The sequence below is a fragment of the Doryrhamphus excisus genome, linkage group LG10 (assembly GCF_037039965.1).
Source record: "Doryrhamphus excisus strain RoL-2023G ecotype Guam linkage group LG10, RoL_Dexc_Guam_v1.1, whole genome shotgun sequence".
NCBI classification, from domain to species: Eukaryota; Metazoa; Chordata; class Actinopteri; order Syngnathiformes; family Syngnathidae; genus Doryrhamphus; species Doryrhamphus excisus.
The window spans coordinates 18,280,900-18,307,620 of record NC_136366.1 but is presented as its reverse complement, the minus strand read 5'-3'; the positions used below and the strand labels follow the sequence as shown (position 1 = coordinate 18,307,620).

The 26,721-nt window shown below is 38.9% G+C and overlaps 1 protein-coding gene across 2 annotated transcripts; it reads left to right on the top strand.

Annotated features, from left to right (window-relative positions):
• Positions 1–70: 70 nt before the first annotated feature.
• zer1 (zyg-11 related, cell cycle regulator) lies at positions 71–22,760 on the top strand. Of its 2 annotated transcripts, none has more exons than XM_058056628.2 (16): positions 71–273; positions 1,056–1,253; positions 1,336–1,486; positions 3,877–4,331; positions 4,739–4,912; positions 4,991–5,105; positions 6,166–6,312; positions 6,394–6,567; positions 6,807–7,022; positions 7,471–7,512; positions 11,315–11,434; positions 11,568–11,683; positions 12,021–12,209; positions 14,123–14,220; positions 14,941–15,043; positions 16,901–22,760. In XM_058056628.2, the coding sequence occupies exons 2-16, from the start codon at positions 1,087–1,089 to the stop codon at positions 16,986–16,988; spliced, it is 2,355 nt and encodes a 784-aa protein (XP_057912611.2). In that variant the 5' UTR covers positions 71–273; positions 1,056–1,086; the 3' UTR covers positions 16,989–22,760. The 2 variants fall into 2 exon arrangements, with proteins under 2 accessions (XP_057912611.2, XP_078650369.1); XM_078794243.1 differs by lacking the exon at positions 71–273 and adding an exon at positions 320–481.
• The last annotated feature ends 3,961 nt before the right edge of the window (positions 22,761–26,721 follow it).

Below are 26,721 nucleotides of genomic sequence, written 5' to 3'. Positions count from 1 at the left end.
ATGTTTTTAAATATATATATTTTTCATAAAACAGACATACTGTACCTACATGGCTGAGTTTCCTCAAAATCAGAAGCTGTCACTCCAGGAGTTTAGTGGCCATGGAAAGCAGAGGAAGAGGAAGAAAGAGAGGGAGAGGAACGACTTGTAGTAGAAGTAGGAGGAGTTTGTTTGTTGACATCGGACGACAAGGAATATCAGATGAGCAACGACTGGTGATAATAAGTCCAATTATCGCTGTTCTGAAGACACAAAGCCTTGGCTAAAGCAAAGGTAGAGCGTACATGATGCCTCGGTGACATCACAATGTTGCTTGTGTGTTTCCACACTGATGTGTAGCTAGCGTTAGCCACAGCGGCTAAGTTGGCTAACACTGCGGGGAAAGTCATCGCTAGCTCCAAAGCTAACCTGAACACACTGCTGGTACCGGCTATTGGAAGCCCAACTTCCAATAACAACTTGTACTCGCAGCTATTACGGGGTAATTGCGAACAAGTAGATCAACATTCGCTGCTTGGTGCTGTCTGGCTATTTAGTGTTGGTGTTATTTTGGGAAATTGTCGCTAACTAGCTTGTCTCAGGACTCATTGCTATACTGCTAACAACCGAGTGGTATTTATCCATGCATTTAGCTTCAGCAGAAATCTTTTTGCATAATATTAAGATGTAATATTTGAACAAGTTGTAAAGTAGCCCACTGCCAGCAAGTGTGCCAATGCGGTGGTTTGTACAGTGTCTAAAATTGCATTGTAGCGTTTCTGTGGTTTGCCGTGTGCATAAAGTTTGGATTTGACAGCAGCATTGTTTCTATGAACATGCATTTCACAGCACGTCATGCATCATGCAGGATTTCATCAAGCAAATGTCTGCTTGTCAGTTGAATTTATTGTTGTCATGTCAAGTGGCCCAGTAATGAAAAACTAGAGACCCCAATTAAGTAAATGTGGGGAAATAGATAAAGTTGTATCAACTTTAAAGACTGATGGAAGATAAAGTTGGGTAAAAGTGCAGTTAAACCTAAAAAAACCCCAAAACACTAGTCCTTGTCTTTTCAGGTGGATCTGAGCTGCCAAGGAAGAGGCGAACATGGCAGCCAAGGTGGGAGACAACCCTGACAGCCTCATGACGCTGGCAACAGTATTCTGCTTGAAGAACCTCAAAAAGACCATGTGCTACCAGGGTTTGAGGAACAAGCTCTGTCTGCGCGCTGACATCTTTCTTCCCAGTGAAATCTGTGACAAGCTGGTGAACATGTATGTTATTAAGTACTTGCCACATTCTCACTTATGGGTTTAGTGCGTCGTTCCATGTGCCGTGCTTGGCTTGTTTCAACAGGTACATGGAGCTGGTCCACACAGATAGCAACTTTGAACCAAAGGAGAGCTTTTTTCAGCTCTTTGCAGACCCTCGCAGCACCAGACTGACCAGGGTACAGCTGAAGGAAGATTTTGTGTCTGACAGAGACTTGGAAGCCATAAGAAAACAGGTAGGAGTATTTCTAAGGAAGCGAAGATCCATTTTCAGTGTTTCCCATAGAACTACAATGTCAGGATGCGCCGATTGATCGGTCACCTATCAGTATTGCGTGATTGCAAAACCTCCCATTTTCCATCACATTGCGCAGGTGTACCAAAACAAAAACAATCATGTCTGCGGTGTAGACTCTAACTACCAACACATGCCACTATCTTGCGAGGGAAGCACGTTAAAAAGCTTGACGGAGTATGGTGAGTTTTGGAGGCTCACGGTGTGATCATCAGTTCACGCAGCCATGTGGACAATATTCATCAGTATGCTTGTGGCAGTCAGAAGGCTAAGCTAACAAACCCTAAAATAATTGAATTCATCGGATGAGTCCTGCTACTGCTCCACCAATGTACCCTCACATCCAAAGTCTCCTTAAAGAAGGCATCTAGTCCTCTGTAAGTTTCAAAAGTGATATATGTTCTCTTCAGAAAGTAAGTCAAAATTTTTTTGTCTAAATTAATGTGTATTTTATGGTTCCTTTTTCATATCATATAGCTAGTAGCAGAGGTGCAGCCAGGAATTCTGGGTCACATGGAAAAAAAAAAATCACATTGCCCCCATGCCTTCATTAATTAATTCCTTATTCGATTGGTGATTACCTATTTCTTGGGCACCCTGGCAGTCAAAGGACCTTGGAATTGACCTGACAGCACCTCAGGCCAATAACAACATTAAAAGTAGTAAAAATGGAAAAATCTTCAGGAATTTTACAAGAACATATTACATTGTAATTAACTCGAAACAAATTTTACAAGAATAATTGTAATACCATGAGGACAATAATGTTATTGTAGGAGCATAAAGTTGAAATGGTAAAAAAAATATCTTTGTAAAATTAGGTTGCGGAAACAGTTCTGTTTTGAAAATAAAGTCATAATTAGGAAAAGAAAATGTACAAGAGTCTATGAAGGGGGGTATGCTGGAGCCTACCCCAGCAATTATGATAAACCAACAAAACAAAATAAAGCTGTAAGTTTTGGAAAATATGCTGGAGCCTGCCCCAGCTATCTTGGGGCAAGAGGCGGGGTGCACCAATATGGTTGTCTGAAGGTTGCCTTTAAAAGTAAATATGCTGGTCATGCATCTTCATTAGGAAGGGATAACTTGTGAACAGAAGCAACAAAAGGACACTGCGACAGGGACATTGTTCAATAGCTTGGTGGTTAAGTTAACCAATGGCAGCCACTGATCCATTTTGAGCCGTCAATACACGCTGTGACATACAGTATGATGCTTTCAACGTAGTCTGTCACATGATATTTACATGATATATATGATACCTGTCCAACTAATATGGGATTTCTGGGGCCGATGCTGATACCGATATTTGGATATACGATATACGAAATAAGACCATTAATATACACAGGATATAATACTGTACATGAACATAAATTTGTCTAATACCCAAAATATGAAATGATAATACAAAGAAGCAGAAGAAAAATTAAAATCTGGAACTTATTACTTATTATTAGTAACGCTGTCAATGTCAAAGGACTGGGTCTCCTAGCTTCGTGGCCTGCGCGCTTACCACTCATTCACTGTGCAGCCATTCATGAAGGCATCTTACTAATATCAGGTAGGCAGGTACCCACAGGAGCAGCTCAGAGAGAGAGAGAGAGAGAGAGAGAGCGAAAGGGAGCAACAGACTCTTGGCGCAGCAAAAATAAGTTAGTATATCGGCATTCTATCTGTTTTGGTTGAAATAAGTTGAAGGAGAAAAAAGGTTGAAAAAAGCTTGGAGACCCCTGGTACGGGTGCCCACCATTAATGAATGATTACGTAGGACAGAGGTGTTCAAAGTGTGGCCTGGGGGCCATTTGTGGCCTTCAGTACATAAATTGTAAATAAAACTGCAAACAAAACCACCCCAAAATGGGGGGGGTGAAAGTGTAAAGAGAGAAAGTGAAATGCTGACACATAAAGCTAATAATAGCACTAAGCTTTGTCTTTTGCTGACTTTGTACCACAACACACACATCCTTTGACTGTCGGTGTAAAAACCTTGGACAGACTTGATTTAAGATGATGATAACAGATGGAATCACAGTCACAGCACACAACTATGGTGCTGAATAAAGTGCAAAATGTCAATGCTTAAAAAAATCATTATGAGTCAATCGTACAGACATAAATATGTAGAAAAATATTGGGCCTTTTTAAAAGAGTGGTACATGTATTATCACCTGTATGTATATGATGACTGACCTAGGGTGAAGGAGGTGTGATTTCTGCAGAAAGAAGGGCCTATTTTTGGAGATTAAAAAAATCTTGAGAATTTACTTGCCTTGGTATAAATACAAGCCTGTAATGTTCCTTCATGAAACTTTTGTGTTGTTTTTCCAGGACCTGATTGAGCTTCACCTCACCTACTGCAACAGTCTCTCATCCCGCAGCTTGAAAACACTGACCTGTTTCCGCGAGACGCTGGTCTCTCTTTGTCTCTTTGGCTGCAGCCACATTTTCTACAGGAAGGGCGGTGCCCCACTTGCTTGCAATGAAGATACAGAGGATGAGGAGGAGGAGAGCCCTGTTTCCCGGCAAGCATTGGAGACGGACTTTAACTTTCAGGGCTTCAACCGCCTGCGGTTGCTCAACCTGGGCGGCCTACCGGACGAGGTGGATGCTGAAACCCTGCTGAGACCCTTGAAGTCACTCAGCTCGCTAGATCTGTCTAATGTACAGTTACTGGGAACAGCTTTTCTAACTCAGTGGAAAGACAGACTGGCATCTCTTGTTCTCTACAATGTGGATCTTTCAGAGGAGTTGGTCAGTACAGTGGAGGAACTTGTCAATCTCAGGTAAATTCTGACATTTTACATTTTGAAATATTATTTGAAACCTCAATGGGGCATTCACTTGTCACTTGTCATTCCTTTCTTGAAAACATTGCTCAAAAGCATCTCCGCAGCAGTGCCCAGGAGGCAGACTGAAGACCTGCCAACGTGCTTGTTTTGTCCTCGGCGCACGCACGCATTCATTCATTCATTTTTTACCGCTTGTCCATTGTTAACATGAAGAGTTTTTTCAAATGAAACTTGTGCTTGTGTGTGCTGCCATTATTTATCTATCTTTTTTTATTTTTATTATTTTACTGTTACACAACTTTGTGTCATAGATTGGTTAAACGGACTGTTTAAACCGAATTGTGATAACCAAATTGTTAGGTAATACCTTGCAGAATTACTAATGAACCTGCATTCCTCAGGCATCTTGACATCTCACGTGAGAGCAGGAGGACCTCTAAGTTTAAGATGAGCAGGAAGATATTGACAGCTATCGTACAGAGACTGGTCAATCTCACTTCACTGGACATCTCAGGTCACATCATGCTTGACAACTGCACTGTTCCACATTTGGAAGAAGCTATGGGTCGGCCCAGGTAGTTTAATGACACAAAGCATTGTGTACAATGGAGCTAAAAAAGAAGCAATATTTGACAGCATTTTGTCATCTCCAGCAATGAGCCATGCAAGAGCAGCATCTACCCTTTTCAAGAGCTCAAGAGGCCCCTGCAATTTTTGGGTTTATACGACACGACCCTTTGTAATGTGACGCACATCCCTGCTTATAAGGTACTGCTGATTGGACATGATTTGATGTTGTTTTCACCTCTAAATGTAGTCCACAATCAAAACCTGACCCAATCTGAAACTGGGTCTAGACATTTATGACTATAATTATCAACTGAATAAACAATGTAATAGGACACACCTGAGTAACAAAAAACACATCAGTCACATGTTCCATTACTTTTGCTGACACGGGGAGGCTCTTAGTGTCTCACTTTTTTTTAGAGTCACTGAAGTATTCCTTTGGCATTTCCCATTAGAGCTTGCTACAGCAAGTACATCACATGATATGTTTGGCTTAGGTTTTCACTGGCTGCTTGTACTGATGCAAGCCTCATTTATCCTAGCCAATTATTATGTCAATACGAGGTTCTACAGTAAGGGTGTCCAACTTTTTCCAGCGAGGGCCACATGCCGAATAATCAGAAGAAAAAAAACTGCATCTCAGCATTGTGTGATATAGGTGAAAAAGTATTATTAGTATCAACTTTCTTTTTCCCCATTTTTTCTTCAAAAAAATATTTGCCATATATTTCAAATTTATTCTTAATCTTTATTCCAATCTTTGTAAATTTCTTTTTATAATATTGTGAAAATTATGAATATTATTTTGAATTTCCCCAACCCAGTTTTCCCCCAAAATTTTTTGTTTGTTTTTAATAGCATTAAAACTTAAAAAAAACGTTCTTTTTTAATATTCCAAATCAATGCTGCTAATATGACATTATTTATTATTTATTCTAGTAAAATTTTGATTATTTTTCTCTCTCTTGAGAATACATCTTTTTCCCCTCTTAATATTTTCACTTTATTTTTAAATTTAACTTTTTCCATTTTTGCTGTTGTTGCTTTCTTTGACACTTTGTAAATCCCTCTTCTACAGATAGCTCATCTTCCTTTGTTGTAAACCACATTTCTCTGGTAAAATTGCCACACAGTTGTCTTACTGCAGCTGTATACAGTATATTTGGCCAGGTATGACAAGGATAGTAGAGATTATGCTTTACGTGTTCTGTCATGTTAATGGTACAGTTTTAGTTTCATATACTGTGGTGCCTTTCAGGTGACTGGATCAAAGAATGAAGATCAGGTCCTGAATGCTATTGAAGCTTACACAGAGTTTCGCCCCGAGTTGGCTCACAGAGCCATCAATCAGCTGTTTGACATTGCCAGGATACAACACTGCAGCCAGCTGCTCCGAGCATTGCAAGTATGGCTTATCAGAAGAAAAAATGCAATCAAACCATATGTTTTTGATGTGACCTCCCAGGGATGATCTTTCTTGTTTCAGCTCGTCATAGCTGCATTGAAGTGCCATAAATACGACAAGAGCATCCAGGTGACAGGCAGCGCTGCTCTCTTCTACCTGACCAACACGGAATACCGCAGTGACCAAAGTGTGCGACTTCGCCGAGAGGTTATTCAGGTGGTGTTAAATGGAATGGAGCAGTACCAGGAGGTCACTGTAAGTGTGCTCGTCACCTTTATTGCTTATAGAGCACCCTGCAAATAATGTTGTTTATTACACGCTGTATTGGCTTTGCCGTGTTTATTAGCTGTGTGATTATTGTGTGATTATATTGTGTGATTATTGTGTGATTATGATAGTGGGCGGCTCGATGTACTATAACAGCCAACCCAATTGCATCTAATAAATAAACAAATGTAGACGCTATATTTTTTTTTTCCTTCCCCCTCCACTAGGTCCAAAGGAACTGCTGCTTAACTTTGTGTAACTTCAGCATTCCAGAAGAGCTGGAGTTTCAGTATAGTCGGGTAAACCAGCTGCTTCTGAAAATCCTGGAGCCAGCAAGGCAGGATGAATCCATCCAGAGAATTGCTGTGCATCTCTGCAACGCTTTAGTTTGCCAGGTTGACAACCACCACAAGGAAGCTGTTGGAAAGATGGGATTCGTGAAGGTAATCAAAATTACATCTTAGATGTCCCCCCCCAAAGTTTTGATTCATTGAATCACCCGCCATGGCCCCAAAAATTTGATATGAATTTGAGAATTTGATGTGTGTATGTGTGTATATATATATATATATATATATCATTTATTTATTTTCTCCAAAACATGTTTTGTGACATGTTTTGAAGCAGATAATTACATAAATAATACATAAGGCATTCAAAGACGTGACGATATGTAGTATTCGACACTGGTCACTAGGCACTAAGTCTTATTTATGTGGCATTTTTTCATTATGTCCACTATATTGGGTAATGCGTGTGTAGCACCAACTATCGGGGTGTCATTTAATGTCTGGAGTGCTGTAATAATGTGTCTTGAGACACCACTACAATTTACTGATAATTGTTCTTCCTAACAATTTATTTCCATTAATTCTTGACTTTCATTTTCAGACAATGCTGAACTTAATACAGAAGAAGCTGCAGGACCGGATGGTGAGTTTTCATTTAATTTGTTTTTTTGTTTTTTTTAAGAGCTCTGTACAATACAGAGATTTATCATTTTTGAAGACAATGCACTCATATCAGAATCTGAGGATCATGTAGCCAACGCAAAATAAATAAGCAAAGGAATTAGGATTTGTCAGAATCAAATATGAATTAAACTTTTCCCTCTGTGAGCTGTATTGACTCTTGGCGATTCTTGTGTGAGCACTGAGGAGGCTGAACAATCAGAAGAAGAACACATGCTGTCTTAAAAAAATGGCCTGAACACATACGGTAGCAAGCACATCAACTTATGAATAGACGAGTAGGAGTCATATGTGGACATACCTCACATTCAAGGCAGATGCGGTTCAATTATACAGTCATGATTACAATGATTAGACCACCCTTGTTTCTTCACTTTCTTGCTCAATTTAATGCTTGGTACAAAGGTACATTTGTTTTGACAAATATAATGATGACAACAAAAATAGGTCATCAGAGTAAAATTGCTATTGATTATTAAGTAGTTATCAGTAAAGTAGTGAATGTAAAAATCCATGGGTTTTGTTTTTTATTTTTATCATGGTATCAAATAAGTATCGACAATCATGGAATTCACAGGTGTTAGTATCAACTACAGACAAGCCTAGTCTACAATGCAGTGTCAAAATGTAATATTTTCTTTTCAGTCCTTTCAGCAGAGGTCAAGAAAATAATGTAATACATTGCATTTAGTTGCAAATATTTTGCCTAAGCGAGCATTTATGTCATCTCCAATAAGGGAATGATTACTGTAATTATTACTGTAATATAGTTCACCCCCTGCCTATGACATGCACAAGCCATGTTTTTTATTTGGTCTCCATTATTTGGTGGTATAGACTCAACACCTGTGACTCACCCTCATTAGGACAGGCAGTGTAGAAAAGGAATGAATGAATAAATAATTTGTATCCTTGAGCAAAAATGAAACCCTTGTGGGTAAGCACAGAGGTCAAAAGTGTCTTGTTGCTCACCAGCACTCTGTATCTCTCAGGACCACTCCTCTTTACAGATGTAGTACATCCATGTTATTCATGGGGCTTGATATCTAAAACCACCCAAGAATGTCAAAAACCAATCTAATCTCTAACTAATCTTAACCATAATAAATGTTTTTAATTCACATGTAACCACCAAAGCAGGGGATTTATTACAGCAATGAGTGTTACTCATGGTTTTCTCAACACACTGAAAATCATTAAAAAGCTCCTCCCATGTAATTCTGGACTAACCCCTCGTCCTTACCTCTCAAAGTAAGATCTTGCATGGACTCTTTCTCACCAGGCTCCTTGCTGAAGGCACAGGACTTAAGCATTAGCATTTATCATTAAAGGGGACCTATACAGGACTTAAGCATTAGCATTTATCATTAAAGGGGACCTATTACTCTTTTTTTCGGCCCTTGTGTATTGAGTTGTGGACTCCTATAAAGCAACAACACATGATAATCCAAACAGAGAGCTTTTGAGATCTTCCAGAAAATCCACCTATTCCAGCTGTATAGACTAATAATAAATGTATAAACCCTTTGGAGAGCTGTGGCAAGGAGCTCATGGTAGCTCATGAGCTACTGGCTGGAGAACCCAGACTTACCGTTAGTGATTACCTGTATCTGTATATTCTCATCTAAATTATTTGTATCCGTATCCATACTCGTAAGGGGCGGGGCATAACCAGATGTAGGTGTGATTTAACCGGGCATGGCCGGTTAACATTCTGAACATTCTTTTAAGTCTGAAATTGACTTGGATTGATCAGAAGTTGCGATATGTATTGTTTATTATTCAGCTATATGTGTACTGTGTTGTGTGTAAGTCATCCTTGAGACTTTAGTCTTTAATTATTTTTTATGATCTGTGAGAAGTTGGTGTCATGCAAAGATGGTAATAAACATAATAATAATAATAATAATCTGTCAGCCTTGTTAGCTGTATTTTGGGGTGCGACAAGCAGTTTGTTTATATCACCAGACAAAAAAAAACGCAGATAGTGACGGATGCACGATCGTTCCCTCTGTCTTGGAAAAAAAATATGCGCCGTGTATGTCATGAAACAAGTTTAAGATTGCAAGGTGCATACTGCAACATATTGAGAAGGGAGGAATGCTTGATGCTGCTCTTGTGATGCTGTGCAAGTTGTGGCAATGTTGTGGCCAGTCAATGCATGTTACCGTTGCCACTGTCCGTATACTGCTAACTGAAAATTATTATTTTATTATTACTTTGTAAGTAGCGCACCTGTTTTATGATGACTTCATGGAATAAGACACTTTTCAAGGGAAAAAAGCGGTCACGCTACCGCAATTGATTTGTTGAGTGTTACAGAACAAGTTTACCAAGTAAATTTAGATACAAATCCAAAATAGTGGCAGGCTGAAGAAATCCTAATAAAGTGGAGGCATTGTGACAATAGCTGTTTCAACTTCCCAAATGCACTGTGTACTGTACTTGAATGAGGCACTGCTGAGGTCCACTGCAGCCGTCTATGGAGAGGCAGTCGCTGTGTGTGACTGGCCAATCAAGAGTGAATACATAATGAGTATTTCCTTTAAACGCAAATACGGATAATGACGAAATGTACTTGTTTCATACTTGTATCCGGCAAAAATGCATTATCCATCTGGGATTAGTTTATAACGAGTATCCACCTCATCCCTACTTACCGTATATGAAATGTACTCTATGAAGACTGGTAACGTAGGTCCGCGTTTATTGAGTGCAGACAATCTTGACACAACATTGGTAGTGTAAATTTGTTCATTTAACATTTTTTGCAGGACTATGCGTGTTAAAAAAAACTGTTAGATCCACCAATTGTGATGGAAAAGGCTATTAGCAACTCCAGACATCGGCAAGCTTATAATTTGCACCCCGCTCCCTGTGTGCACACTCTATAATGCTACACAGACAACTTCTTACCTACACAAAATAAACACAGTTAGGACACTGATAAATTAAATTGCGGGCCGCTCTGTGGCCAAGATCGGAGATTGGGAAGACATTAAGTCGAATCTCCACTGGGCATCTCTGTGTGGAGTTTGCATGTTCTACCCATACGTGCGTGGGTTTTCTCCGGGTACTCCGGTTTCCATATTTCCACATTACCAAAACATGCATGTTAGGTTAATTGCAGACTCCAAATTGTCCATAGGTATGAATGTGTGTGTGAATAGTTGTTTGTCTATATGTGCCCTGCAATGACTCGTGCCCTGAGTCTTCAATATGACCAAGTAACATCGGAAAGACATCAGGCTTCAGCAACTGTTTGGCGGATAGTCCAGGTTCACCCATGTTCACAAAGTGCCATATTTTTCTTTTCACTTGGAATCTGCAACTCCAACCACTTCCCTGACATTTGCCTCTTTAGGTAAATTCAAACCTGAGCAAATATTTCCTGGAAGTAATTAACGTTAGCTCCGTGCTAAAACTGTGAAATCAGAGCAGTGCAGCAGAGCGGGGGGAGGGCAAGCCTAGAGTTTTTCAGAGCAATCCCAAACTTCTTTCAGGACTCACTTTCAAATTGCCAAACCTGATTATTTGAAACTTTGGCATCGTCTCACACAATAATACAACATTATAACTACATTTATACGTAGGTCACAAACTTGGAAAAAGCGTAACAATTTATCTATTGTTTTAACAGGTTTAATGTCTTTGATGTTTCTGTTCAAATATATATTTTACATTCATAAATGGATATGAATTAGGAATGCAAGGAATAATAAATAGGGCTCTTGTTGAAATGCTGTCTGTGTGTTTGCACTCAGTGCGACCAGGTGATGGAGTTCTCTTGGAGTGCTCTGTGGAATATTACTGATGAGACGCCAGACAACTGTCAGATGTTTCTCAACTGTCGGGGAATGAGTCTCTTTCTGGAGTGTCTGCAAGTGAGTGTGTCGTCGCAGCGGTCCCTGTCCATCCTTAATTTAAATCCATATCAACACTCTGACCTATGTTGTCATCAAGCCACATGTTCTATTAATTGATTCAGGACTCAGTCTTTGTGGAATTTAATTCCAGGAGTTTCCAGACAAGCAGGAGCTACATCGTAATATGCTGGGGCTTCTGGGTAATGTTGCTGAGGTCAAAGCACTACGGCCACAGCTGGTCACACCACAGTTCATCTGTGTTTTCAGGTACAGAAAACTGCTTTGTTTAACTAGCAGAGTCAAAGGTATACTACTGCTCTTTGAATTTTTCTGTTGAGTAATCAGTCTCACTGGCACTTCGTTAATACCAGAAACAACTGGAGTTTGTCCTGCAAGGAAATATGTAAAAACATCATGCAACACGACCATTAATGTGCTTCAGACACATCGCATACCCCCGCAAAACATTGCTAAAATGAACAGTTATGTGATATTTTTGATTGTTTTGATTGTCAGAGATGGGAAATGCTACCCTGCACATTTTAATTAAAAAAACCATCACATTAAGCACAGCAAATCCTTGTCTGTTCTCATATTTTAACAGTAATCTACTGGACAGTAAGGCTGATGGGATCGAGGTGTCGTACAATGCATGTGGCGTGCTTTCCCACATTATGTTCGATGGACCAGAAGTTTGGTCCATGGACGAGCCACTAAGAGACACGGTGATGGACAAGATGTGGGATGCGATTCAGAGCTGGGATGTCAGCTCACGTCGCAATATCAACTACAGGTGAATATTTTGTGTTCCTTGCAATCCTAGGTTCCCAAAGTGGGTACGACAATTGAGTTTACACCCACTTGGAGCCTTAAAACCTATTTAACCATTAACTTGTACATAACTCTACATACACATTTTCCTTAATCATATTGTCACATTCATTTTCTGCCTTCCTGCTGACGAGCCACACCCGTTGCCCTTCCAATCAAGTCCTAAGGCCTCTCTCAACATTTGCAATAAAGTGATGTAGCACATCAATTAGTTCAATTTCCAGGACCACTCTCCATGTTGCTTTAGTTGCCATTGTTCATTAGCGACAAAGGAAGCTAAAGAGTTGATCAGAATCATGGTTTCTCACTAAGTTGACTCACCAGAAAACACTGACCCAAGCATGGCGCACGCTCAACTTTGAAAGACTTTTTATAACAAAACTAACAAAAGCTAGCAGCCTTTTAGCTTGCTAATACATGGAACCAGGAAGCAAAAGTCACCCTTCTATGATGTCATCAGCGGTTGACTCTGTAGATCTAACACAGTTACGCCACAAACACAAATGTCAAAAATGTTAAAGGGTACCTATTGAGTTGTGGACTCCTATAGAGTAGCTACACACAATAACCCGCACAGAAAACTTTTTAGATTTTGCGCACCTATTCCAGATGTATTTCCTTGCATTTGAGCTTCCTGCCAAAACCACCCATGGCACGCCCACTGCACTGTGATTGGTCACACGCCCAAGGTGCTTTCTAACTACAAACAAACCCCACTTTCTAACATGAATAAATTAAGTCTTTGGAGAGCTTATTGAAAGGTGTTCAGGAGCGCCTGGCAGTTCACGATCTACTGGCTGGAGACCCCTCACTTACCATGTATGAACTCAGAGTGGTCACGTAGCACCACTAGTGCGGTGGAGCTCAAGAAAAGCTGAATGTGTGGCAACCTTGCCTGCCTGAGGAAGAGCGTTCATTCTGGGACACACTTTGTCAGAGGCGCTGTTGGTGCGGTGGAGCTCAAAAGCTGGATGTGGCGTGGACACATAGTGTGTCCGAAATTAATGCACCTCTTCTGGCGAAAGCGCACTGCGTCTGGCTCCAGCAACAGTTTGACGGATATTTCACATTCATGTTTACAGAAACACAGTCTCGTGCGGAATGCCGTTGACAGATTAAAATATTTTTCTCTTGCTTCACTCTCTCGTCCACCCCTCTGTGACATCATAAAGGGGCAGATTTACCAAGCCTTTTGAAACCGAGCGTTTTGAGCCATCCCAAATTTCTTTCAGGGCTCACTTGTGCAAACCTCATTATCTGAAACCTTGGCATCATTTAAGACGAGTATAGAACATTCTAACTACATTTATAGGTCGGAAAAGCACAATAGGTCCCCTTTAGCACAAAATACATTTTTATAGTTTTAAATGCATATAAATGATGAATGAATAAAGAAGGTTACTTTTACCTTTATTGAAGATGTGATGGCTTGTCTACAAAGACACAATGTGGTAGCAAGATCAACACGGACACCACCTTCATGTTTTGCTATGATATATTTTTTAAATTCTATGGTGTTTATCACATTCCTTCAAAATGCTACCACTTTTTGCCTCCATTGTAATGATGTAATCCAAAGAAAATCAGAGACTAGAGGCATTTGAATTGGTTACGTGTTCTTATTTTTGTTTTTCTGGGGCGGATTAATTGGATTTAAATAATTTCTCATGGAAACATTGATTGGGTACACCGGTTAGAGTCAGAGCTTCTGAAAAGGATTAATGACGCTAACCAAGGTTCCACTTTAAATACTTCTACCTGTGGTAAGGAGCAGAAAAACAGTGTTTTACTTCTTGTACTACGACTTGTATTTGTAGATTGTCTGTTGACTGGCTACACAGCTGTCACTCTGTTTAAATCTTAATGTTCCTTTAGGTCATTTGAACCCATCCTGCGACTACTACCTCAAAGCATCTCTCCTGTGAGTCAACACTGGGCCACGTGGGCTCTGTACAACCTGGTGTCAGTTTATCGTGAGTATCTGAAGCCTCAAGCTGTCATGTCAGTTTACCATAGCATTATTGGCCCGCAGTCAGCAATCACACCAACATTGTTGCAGTTTGGTTTTTTGTTGTTTTTGTCATGTACAGCTACGCTCATAAGTTTACATACACTCATCATGTTCATATTGGACCCATTCTTTTCCCAAGATGAAATCAATATACACTGTACATTTTCATGAAAGCTATGACAAATGTTATTTGGCATCAAATACATTTATAAGTACATTTAATATAATGTTTAATTCTGATGTTATTAAATTTGAGGGGGGAAAAAAGAAATTTCTGCATTTCTGTTTTAAAAAAAGTAATTGAAGATGTACGTTGTGTACATTCCAGCTTGGAAAAATAAAAGTTCAAAGAAACGATGAAGTCCCCACAATGAAAAATAACACATTCACGGCCAGGATGAATATAAATAAACACATGAACACAACTTGAGCTGTAACTAAAATTAATTCCCAGCCCTTTAATCTCACTCTAGCAGGCCCATATTTATTGTAACTTTTTCTCACCTTTGCACATACCTTTGCACATCACCTATGCATAGGTGAGTAAATTCAATTAAAGTAAAAACTATTAAGTTACAACCCTCTTGCTGTCATATAGCCTGTCATCAACACCTATGCAAAATATATTCTCTGGTGTGCAGCAATAATTCTGATACATTTTTTACGTATGTTCTATGTGCAGCAAGCAAGTATTGTCCCCTGCTTATAAAAGAAGGAGGACTTGGTCTTCTGGAGAGAGTTTTGGAGTTGGAAAGCTCACAGCCTGAGACCAAGGACATGGCCCAGTAAGACATTATCACACTTTATCACACAGTTGTACACATTTGTGTGTACAACTCAATCACATGTACATGTCAGGGCTTTCAGAGTCCTGACTCTTCATTATACCACTATGCTCTGTGCTAAATGCTTTATAAAATATGTCTTATGTATGTATGTATGTATATATATATATATGTATATATGTGTATATATATATGTGTATATATGTGTATATATATATATGTATATATGTGTATATATATGTATATATGTGTATATATATATATGTATGTGTATATATATGTATATATACATGTATATATGTGTGTGTGTGTGTGTGTGTATGTAGTTTATACATGTGACTGACACACACACACACGCATATATATAAAGCATTTGGCACAGACCGTAGTGGTATAATGAAGAGTCAGGACTCTGAAAGTGCTCTGGAAAAAAAAGAATATGTATGTGTGTATATATGTATGTATACATATGTATATGTTTGTGTATATGTATATATATGTGTGTGTATATATATGTGTGTGTGTGTGTGTGTGTATGTATATATATGTATATATATATTATATATATATTAGGGATCGACCGATATGGTTTTTTTTCGGGCCGATACCGATTTTTAGCCGATGGCTGATTTTGCTTGGGCCGATATTTGTGGCCGATACTGCTTTTGCTTCCTCAATTTATATGAAAAAATGACAATGATAACAAATACTACAGGTCTTGACAAATATTTATTGAAATGTAAACACTGAACACAGTAGGAGCTTTCAGCTTTCTTAAACACACATTTAAACAGCATTCTCAATTCTCAAAAAGGAGTAAATATTTAACCATGTGCAGAACATTTCTGTCATAGTTGAAGTTTTATGTAGCATTGATGTGATGACTGCTCCTCTGCAGTGAGACTCGCACCCCCCCCCATATAAAACATTTCTCCCATCATTAAAGTTAGTGTTGTGCGCGCTAAAGACCTCTGATGGCAGACACGGCTGCTCCAATTCCTTCTGTGTGTATTTGTGTGTATGTGCGTGCTCGGAGAGAGCGCATATGTCTGTATTTGTGTGTGTGTATATATATGTGTATGTTTTATATTATATTTGCCTAGTATTTTTGATAATTTCTTGTTTAAAAAATACTAATAAATATGTATTTTCCCTGAAAATAGGTAGGGTTTTTTGTAGAATACACATCTTATTCTCCCCAAGGTGGCAATGATATAATAAGTATGTGGTGAAAATGTATAGCAGGTTTGTCCAAACCCTTTCCTGCAAGGACCACATACTGAAACATGAGAGGATGAAAGGGCCACTTCAATATTCTGTAAAACAACACATGTGGATACTGTATGCTAAGAAGTTCTGCATCTCAGCTTTCTGATATCGATGAAATGCGGATTATTAGTATGAAAAAAAATCCCCATTTTTCCTTCATAAATAGTCTTAAATAAATAGTCTTCCTGAATTGTATTCTTATATTATGACTTTGCTCCCATAATATTTTGACTTTATTCCCTTAATAATACAACAACTTCATAATATTTTAAGAAAAAAATGTTGTATTCAAATGTTGTATTTTATGAGAATAAACATCAAATTATGAGGGGAAATGCATTTTTTCCTTGAAATATACAGTCTAACATTTTAGCATTGCTTTCCAAAATATCAAAGTGGCCCTTGCGGCCATTCATTTTTGAGTATGTGACCCTGAGTGGACAAAGTTCGGACACATCTGCGCTAAACAACAAACCCAGACAAAATGAAAACAAGTTAGGAGCACGGAGGTAACACCAACACCATGTCTGATGGGTTGCATCATTTGACTTTTGTCATCCCATTTGTAAATGTTGTCCTTTCTTACAGGAAAGTCATGGAGCAATGTGAGAACTTCAAAGAAGATCCCATGGAAACAAATCATGCCCAAGAGGTAAACTTCGGACAAAGAGGTTGACACGACTGGCAGGCATCGGGCAACCCAACCTAAAGCTCTTCATCATCACCACAAATTGTCGATGTGTGCATTTTTCTTCGTATCATGATTCATTTGGTTGGCACAACGGTGTCTCTAACCCTTTTCACTGCAGTCTGGACACAAAGGGTTTGAGGTGGTGCATGGTGTTTCTACCTTTGCTGCTCTGTCGGGACGTGGTCGTGGGTGACTTGTTATCCGTCAGTGTGCGAATATGTGTGTAAGATTTCTTCTTAGAACATAGCGGCCGGATTGGAAAGGAAACAGGCAAGCTCCACAGTGCGCAACCATGAACCATGTGGTGGTGAGGCCACTCCCTCCCGGGAGCTCCGGGAGGTGTCATCATGTGTGCAGTGAAGATGAGCCAATATGGAAGCAGGTTAATGCTGGCAGGAGGGAAGTCTCTGCAGGTGGACTTTTTTGTTATATATTTGTAAATATGTTATTTCCTTTTACTGTGTATGTTTTATAATATAACTGTAAAGACTCAAGGCTTATACCCTCTATTTAAATTCTTTAGACTTAGCAGGCAAATGGGCAGTGCTAAGAAAGTTTATGTAGAAAAGTCAATCATTCAATTGTAGTCTCAACTTCCTTTCGTGTTTCTGCCTTTTTCCATCTCATGCTGTCTTTTCATGACATTCATCAGACAGGAGTGTAGTAGGAATCACAACTTCACAACAGATCAGTCTGTTTTTTAGCCCCAAACAGCGATTCAACTTATCTCCTTACTTATCTCCATCAACCGTCAACATGGTTTTAATCTGATAGGTTATATAATGTAATACATCTTTATAGTGTTCTGGCTCATGAGAATCACATTTGCAAATGACTAAAGTAAGAATTTTAAATAAAACAGAATACCATACAAGGTACCTCATGAACTGGCATATTCACATGATCCAACAAAAAGTGTTAACTTTTCCATTCACCCCTTCATTTTTTTCTCTTTAAACTGACAAAACCTAAATTTGTGGTATGCCCAACTAGCTTAAACACCCAATGAAGCCATAAAAGGATGTGATTATTTTGCTGGCAGCATTCCTTGCCAATGTAGAAAGAAACTATTAGACTGTTTTACTAAGCTTGCTTGACCTCAGCTTTGCCACTTTGTCTGGACATGAGATTGAATATGACAATGGCGCAGGGGTTTGTAGGCCTCTCTCCAAGCAGCCAAACAGCGTCAGTGTAGAAGCGTCAACCAAGCTGCGTAAAGCCTGGTTTACTTTTCAGCAATGAAAAAACATGCCTGATGGAGTGGAGTGGAGTGCTTATCAACAACGGCAAAACAGTGGCCCATTAGTATTATTGAAGACTGTCTCCTCCTTCCTCTTATCCTTCTCCTCCTCCTCTTCTGCTGTTTTCCTTTAATAAAATATCTGCCAACGTTTCCCCCACTTCACGATTGTCCAATCATCAGAAAGGAATCTTATCGGGGCTTTTTCTGGTTTGCGTTTTACCCCCTACTTCAATGAGGCAGAGTAGCCTACTGTTCTTCTTATTGACTAAACTGGCCCCCAGTATACAATACACAAGGAACATACAGCAAATCATTTCAGCTGCCCTAAAGATAGTTAGATATTTTATTCATCTCTTGAGAAATGTTCACATTTCCAGCAGCTCTGAAAAAATGTCATAATAAGATAAAGGATAAATACAGAACAGATCACTTCAAATCCATAGTGTGCCCAGTTATGTGTATGATCCCCCCCCCCCCCCCCCCCATTGCTGAAAAGTACACAGGGTTCTACATAGTTCAATATTGTTGATTTGTAAAGTTCTCATTGCGGCAACTGGACTATTGTTGTTTGAAGACGTTTGACCTTTAATCCTAAAGGGGTTTAGTATGGAATCTCCCTATTTACTATATGTCTCTGGTGGGTGTGTTCTCTGGGGGGGGGTCACAATACAGTTGTTGTAGTCTTCTTGCCTGACGTGGCTGGTGAACAAAACATCTGCCTGTTTGGTGTCTTGACAACTCATTGGTGTCTCATTCCACTCTTTCAGTGAAATGAGACAATCTTTGGGGGACAGATATTAGGACATTGTTATTAGCAGACAATATGAATGCTTAAAAGAAGTCCTGGCATCTCTTCCCTCAAATATTGTAGCAGCTTGTTAGTGACCACGCTTTCCATGGATTAAGACAATATTTGGCAGACAGAGACATATTTTCTCCATATATTGTCTTATTCCACGAGAAGAGTGGTCAGCAACAAGCTGTTATGATATTTGACTGAGAGATGTCAGGCCTTTTAAAAGTTTTAATATCATGTGCTTATGACAATATCCTGACAGCTCTCACTTAATGATTGTCTCGTTCCACAAGATGTTGTTCACACTAAATATTTAATGTAATTTTTGACACTGCCAAACGAATGCCACTGCTGTTTTGCAGTCCGGAATCTTACATAAGACAGTTGTTTGTCAGCCACGCTGGGCAACAACAACGCTGTTTCAACCACACCCACCAGAGACATTAATAGCGAGACTCCACACTTCTAAAAGTTGAACTGAAGAAGCATTTTGGATTAAGGCTGAAACTTCAACAAACAATAACAGTCCAGTTGCCTCCCTTAAAGCCTTTGTGCATCACCGGTCACATCCACAAATCATATCATTAATATTTTTGATCTCCACCCCAGAGACGATAGTTTGTCATAAAATCTGTTGGCAGCTCTTCAGCCTCATATAAGGTTAAAAAGAAATGATTTTTAACCACGCATAATGGCTTTGCCCTACATGTGTTGCTTCAGTCATGTTCATGAAGAGTTGTGTATTCGACATAATGTCTGGCTTAGCAGGTATAACTGCCTTTAGAGATAGAAGATTATGATTGATTCCCAATGTTTTTTTTACCTAAAGCAGGGGTGTCCAAAGGGCCATTTGAGGCCTGCAGCACATTTACATAAATAATATCATATCATATAATCAAATATGGCGCAGAAGCTTCACAAAGACGGTTGAGGGCCACACTGAACAGGAATAAAGGTTAGGAGGAAAAAGTTTGCATCGTATGCACCTACAGGGCTTATTACTCTAAATTGACATTGATAGTAATAATTACTACAGTATTTTTTCTGTAGTGCTGAATAAACTGTCCCGCTTTTATCCTGTGTAACTGATTCCAGACCTGACCATAAGTGAATTTTTGCAAAGTAGGATTCCTTTTTATAAATGAAATATTTTCACAGTTCGAGCATACAAACCTGTTTCCAATATTCTAGATGTATTTTTAACATTATTAGAACCCTCGTCATGAAATAACATCCATAGACATAATAATAGAAAATAAGTCTTGTGTGCTCGTGTGTGTTGCTGTAAATGTGTCCCGTAAATGAGTGGGACAGGAAATGACATCAGGGGTTCAGAGTCGAGTTTTTGCTTGGCGTGGGTTACAGCTGCAACAGTCTGTTTTTATTAGGGATTTTTATCAGGGATTATTGTGCCTGTTGTGAGATAATTCAAACCTGCAATAAAAGCCTGTTGTCTCGGCGATCAAGGCTGTCATTTACAGTAACAAACGGACACCTAGTGACCAGTGTAGAATATTGTGAATGCCGTATATTTGTATTTTACTTAATTTATCCATTTATATGCTTAAAAATTTATTTACACAAAAAAACATCAAATTTGCCTTCTATATGCATTTTTTTTACTAGTAGGCAATAATGAACAAAAAATAGCATGATTTATAAACACATTTTTGAAAAACCATGATGGACTGCAGCTGCAAAGTGGCAAGGGATTACTGTATATACTACTGTTGGTAGAAATCTACCAGAGTCTATGAGTATTCATTTATTTTGCAATTTAGTGTTTAACCTGAAAAACCATTAATTATTTTTATTATTACCTTTATTTTTAAAATGTATTTAAAAATGGCAATGGAGACCATACAAAATACAAATTGATTAGGTTATGTGTGGAAAAATAAGTATTTTGTGTAAATTAATGTGAATTACACTTCAAAGGAAAACTGCACTTATATTTTGTCCATCATCCACAGTCCTTATGTGTGACATGAAGGAAAGAAAGAAACAAACAAGGATACAAAAACAGCAAAGATTGCACACAATGGGATGCCCCATTTACATAATGTGACCTGCATACTAACCAAGCTACAGTAACATTATAATTACACCGAAGAACTACTTTACCTGTGTAGTGACACCACGCCACATCACACCAGCTCTGAGTCTAGTAAAGTTTTTTCTCGGTGTAGCCGCTCCTTTCTACATTATGTAGCTATGTCAAATCAGTGCAACCAGGAAGGAAGTTCTGGTAATGCTTAAAATGACCAAAATACGGCAGTATTACATGCTATCATGTAGCGGTTACTACAAAATTAAAGCATGTATATAAAACCATAAAGGTTTTTGGAGGTGTTTTAATAGCGGTCTTTGTAGGGACATAGTGTAGCCTATTACGTGTAGTCATGGGACACATTACTGTCTTTTTTATCTGTTTTAATATTTTTAGTATGCACAGAAAAGAGAAAGATGTGTTCATGTCTCACATAAGGATTGTGCATGATGGGCAAAATTCAAAAAAGTGGAGTTTTCCTTGGAAACAAGTTCTAACATATATTTTTGTACTTGTTTTATACTTTGGTTCAAGGTTGGTGATGAAAATCAAACGTTTTTGCTGCATTTTTAAAAATTATATTTCTGTATGTGGCCCTTGTCAAAAAAAGGTTGGACACCCCTGCTAAAAAACAACTTACCTTCTTGAGTCAAAATCACGCTTACAAACATTTTATCATTTGCTCTCACAATCTCATCTTGCACGTCTGCATCAACTATATAAACTTGCATAATGACGTGAATGTATTTTCTCATAGATTTATTTTACTTCTGCCATAAAGTGTTAAGCTATTTATCTACAGGTGGTCCTCACTTTACGAATTTCTGTGTTCCGATGTTTGATGAATGAAAAACTTTTACTGAACTTTGTTCAGTAAACATCACTCAAGAATTAGTTCCAGTACACAGAGCTACACTGAATCATCATAAAAACACCCATCATTGTTGACCGCTCAACCGTCACAATCATTATGAAGGACAGACTTGATTCAATACTAGTGAATGTGAGAGGGGTCATGGATTCTGTGCGCTGTTGCAAGGAGGAGAAGAGGTAAACCTTCCCATACTAGCCTGGGACAATATTTGAAGAAGGTAATAACCAACCACTGGGATAAATTCATGTATTTTTATGTTTTCTGTATTTTATGTCCTGCATACAGTATGTTGTTTTTAGTGACTTTGGTCACTATTTAGGTATCTTGTGTCTAACACTAAAACTCCACTTGCATCACAGCAGGAATGAAAACTCTTTGGTAACTTGAGGATCACCTGTATATTTTATTTTATTGCGGTTAATCGGTTCCAGACGTGATAAGTGAATTTCCGTGAATTAGGATTCCTTATTTATAAATGGAATATTTTTGTAGTTAGAGCATAGAAAACCTGATTCTAAAGACATTCTAAATATGGTTTTAATGTTGTTAGAGCCCTCTAGACATGAAATAACACCCCTTTAGGCACCTTTACACAAATAAGAGAAAATATGACTTAAGACATCAGTAAGATTCATACTTGTGTGTGTTGCAATAAATGTGTTTCGAACATGTGGAGGACTGGGCGGGACGTCGGGGGTTCAGAGTTGAGTGTTGGCGTGTTGTGGGTTACGACCGTGCTCGGGATTATTGTCTGTTTCAATAATTCACACCTGCAATAAAAGCTATTGTTCTGATCAAGTCTGGCGTTTGTGTCTCACCAAACATTACAGTAACATTGCAGTAAATTATTTTGTTTACCAACTTAAAGTTCTTCTAGTCTGTAAATCACTTTAATGACTTCCTTGAAAGAAAAATGGGTTAGCATTTATGTGCAGCACCCACACTAATCCATCCATAATCAACCTGCAGCTTATTTTATAGATACAATTGGAGCAGTACGCAGCAAAGATAATATATAAACACAAAAGGCCGCCTGGAATTAAAAAATGGCCGACTATTTACGCATCTTACAGTATAGGCTCTTTCATGATTTTTGTGTGTACCAAATTTCCTGTCAACTGTCACCTAAATCTAAACCTAGTGACGTGTACTTCTGACTCTCCAGGGGACACTACTGAGCAGGCACTTGGTTCCAGGGGCCCCTAATATACACTAGAACAGGGGTCGGGAACCTTTTTGGCGAAGAGAGCCATGAAGGCCAGATATTTTAAAATGTGTATCTGTGAGAGCCATATACATTTTTTTAAACATTGAATGCAATAAAATGTGTGCATTTTTATGTAAGACCAACAGTTTTAGATATAATGGGCTCTAATTACGTAGACCAGGCACACTACCCCACGCCAATGGGGTGTGGCCAGCACACTTTCGTGAGCAGGGCAGTGTCTAATAATAAATCAAATACTTGTTGCCATTAATACAACTTCTGCTGCTGCATAGTTTTGCACCGTACTCCGTAGACGTATTTCATTCTTTTGGCCATCTTCGTCAGAAGGCTTGGTTCTGCAGCTTTAGCTATTTGACTAAAGGAGGAAAGTTTACATTTACATGTTTTTTTGACATCTCAATGACCGAGGTAGACTACAGCATTACCCAGTAATAATCAAGTTTTGATGTTTGACCTGGAAAATATCATCAGGAAAGATAGATATGGTTGGCCGTATTGCAGCAGAATATAGATGGACAAATTAAAATGCATAAGAAAGTTGTTGATTTTGAATATTATTTTTAACAGTCATTTCTGTGATGGTTTACTTTAAAATGTTCGCAAAAATTTTTTTTATTGTGGTAATAAATGCTTGAGAGCCAGATACAGTCATCAAAAGAGCCCTACCTGGCTCCCGAGCCATAGGTTCCCTACCTCTGCACTAGAACATGAATTCATTCCACAAGCAGAAACATACTGTAACCTGTTCAAGTTTCCTCCATAAGAAATAATGTAAATCCAATAAATCTGTTCCAGAAAGCCAAAAGAGGTTTTCATGTTTTCCAGTTGGTTTTACATTCAGAAAACAATTCTAAATGCATATAAGTGATGAATGAAAGTGATAAATGAACATTTAACGTCACTTTTACCTTCATTGAAGACATGAAGTCATGTTGCCAAAGATATGATGTGACAGCAAGATCAACATTGACACCCCCTTTGTCCTCTGCCCTGAGTTATTTCTTGAATTCAATAGTGTTTCTAAACTCAGGTCTCTTAATTTACTTTTGATCATGTCTGCAAAATAAGCCAAAATGGTGCCAAAGAGAGTTGCAGGTGCCGGCTTTTTCATAAAGAAGGTGAGAAACACTATTGAATTCAAGAAATAAGTCTAGAAATAGAAAAACGAAGGAAAGTGTGAAGGTGGTGTCTTGTGTTAATCTCGCTGCCACAATGTGTATTCATTAACAATCACATCTTCAATGCAGTTGAAAGTTGCTAGGATGGCTGCTAGAATAGTTTTCTGCATTTAAAATATAATATAACTAAAAAGGTGTTTTGTTAACATTTTTGAGACTAAACGGTGTGAGTTAGCAAGGAACTACAGAGTCAACCAGTGATGACATCAGAGATGAACGACTGAGCTGACTTTGGTTTCCTGACTCATTGTGTTAGCAAGCTGCTAACACAAACCTTTTGTGATTAAAAAAAAAATACAATAAGAAAGCAGTTGCACTCACACAGTGTATTAATAACACAATTCACTAACCAGAAAATTACGCAACCTGAGGCTAGATTTTGGCGAGATTCCACTGTATGTACAATTTCAGGGTACACATGCTTGCAAGATTTGATAGGTTTGTGATTATGTTAAAGGGGATCATGCTCATTTTTCAGCCCTTTGTATTGAGTTGTGGACTCCTACAGAGCAGCTACACACGATAACCAGCACATAAAGCTTTCTAGTTCTTCCAGAATCACCATCCAGCTGTATTTCTTTGGATTTTGTGGTTCCCATGAAAACGGTCTATTTTAATGTATTCCACCCACGGTCCACCTCCTGGCACGCCAACTCTGTTGGGTTTGGTCACATTCCCACATTCTCGTCGAAACACTTCCGGTGTGTGCCGCTAACATTGATAAATGGTATACTAGGAGTTGATAATAAACAATTTTCCCAGAAAAGAGGTTTCTTCTTCTCTTAATGGTACGTCACTTTGGCATTTTAGCGTTTTCTACAGCATCGGTAACGTCTAATGTGGCTACTAATTGTGGTGGGAAACGGCTATTAGCAACTTCACTCCCTGTATGCAAGCGCTTTTGCTCCATAACCTACAGAAAATAAACACAGTTAGGACACTGATAAATTGTTATTACTGCTTGCTCAGTCCATACAGCCAAGTAACATCAAAAAGGCGTCAGCTAGCCAGCTGTCACAAAACAGTTGAAAACAGTGAAATGCCGTTGACAGATTAAAATACATTTCCTTAGCTGGTAGCGACTCAGGAGCTCCAACCACTTGTGCCTGATGGTGGCGTCTTTAGGAATTGTAAACAAATGTGGCTTTGCTAGCAAGTAAACAGAGGAGCAGCGCTTGGGGGAGGGCGGAGGAAGCAGAGCGCTCCTTTGCTTACAGACACGCCCATATAAGGAAGTCAGCCCCTCTGTGACATCACAAAGGGATGGTTTTACCACGCCTTTTGAAACTGAGCATTTTGAGCCACCTCAAACTTCTTTAGGGTTCACTTCCAAATGCACAGACCTCATTATCTGTAACTTTGGTATCCTTTAACACGAAACTTGCAGCGAGGTGAACACAGGTTCATGTGTGTAGTCCTAACTGGAAGGCAAGCAGCGTGGATTATGTTGACATGGTTTAGAGGAACACCTTCTCTGACTGCTAGCCTGAAGACCAGGCTAAAGGCTACACCGTGATTCCCATTCCGATCATCTTCCATTATAATTCATTAGTGGGGAGTAGCAATACATTATTCTTACTTTAAATGTGATTAATATGTAAGGCATATGTATAGATTAAAATTGGATTGTTACAAGTGCACAAAGGAAATCGAAGAGTGTAGGGTTCTGGAGCGGAATCTACTAACTACAACAGTTGCTTTTTGCAAATGTTGAATCCAAACTTGGTGGAAAATGACATCGTCAAAATAGCAGGAGGGTTTGGAGGGTGAGGAGAGAGCCGTGTGTCAGGAGCGTATAAATTACTGTCCATCACTCGCCGGTGGTCCTAGAAGGTAACCCACACGAAAGGGCATTATTGCCATTAACAGCAGATGGACTGTGAAATGCACTTTGGTGTGTAGCTAATCTCTATGGAAACAGTGCATCACAGGTGGGCATTATTCATTTATTATTCATTTTTATTCGAGCCATGTCATGTAAGTTATCAATGTTGGCTTTGCCATGTCCAATTTTGTGTGCTGTAAGGCAATCTCTCATTGCTACTGCATTTGGAAGGTTGTAGATTTACTATACATTCATGAAGGTGGCGCTTTAGCAAGCACTTCATATTTCTGTTTTCCATTTGTAGAACCCTAACTTGTCAAAGTCAGAACTCAGCAACAGTCAAATGCAATAAAGATATGTTGATGCCCTGCTGAATAAATGGAGGGGACTGCAAAGATGGAGGATTATACCCAAGCTCAAAAACATACATGAACTGGACTTACAGACAAAGCAGAAGGTGACCAAACTTTTACAACAAAAGAGCTTGTATACAAAGAAAGGAAAGTTTAGTTTTATAAAAATAC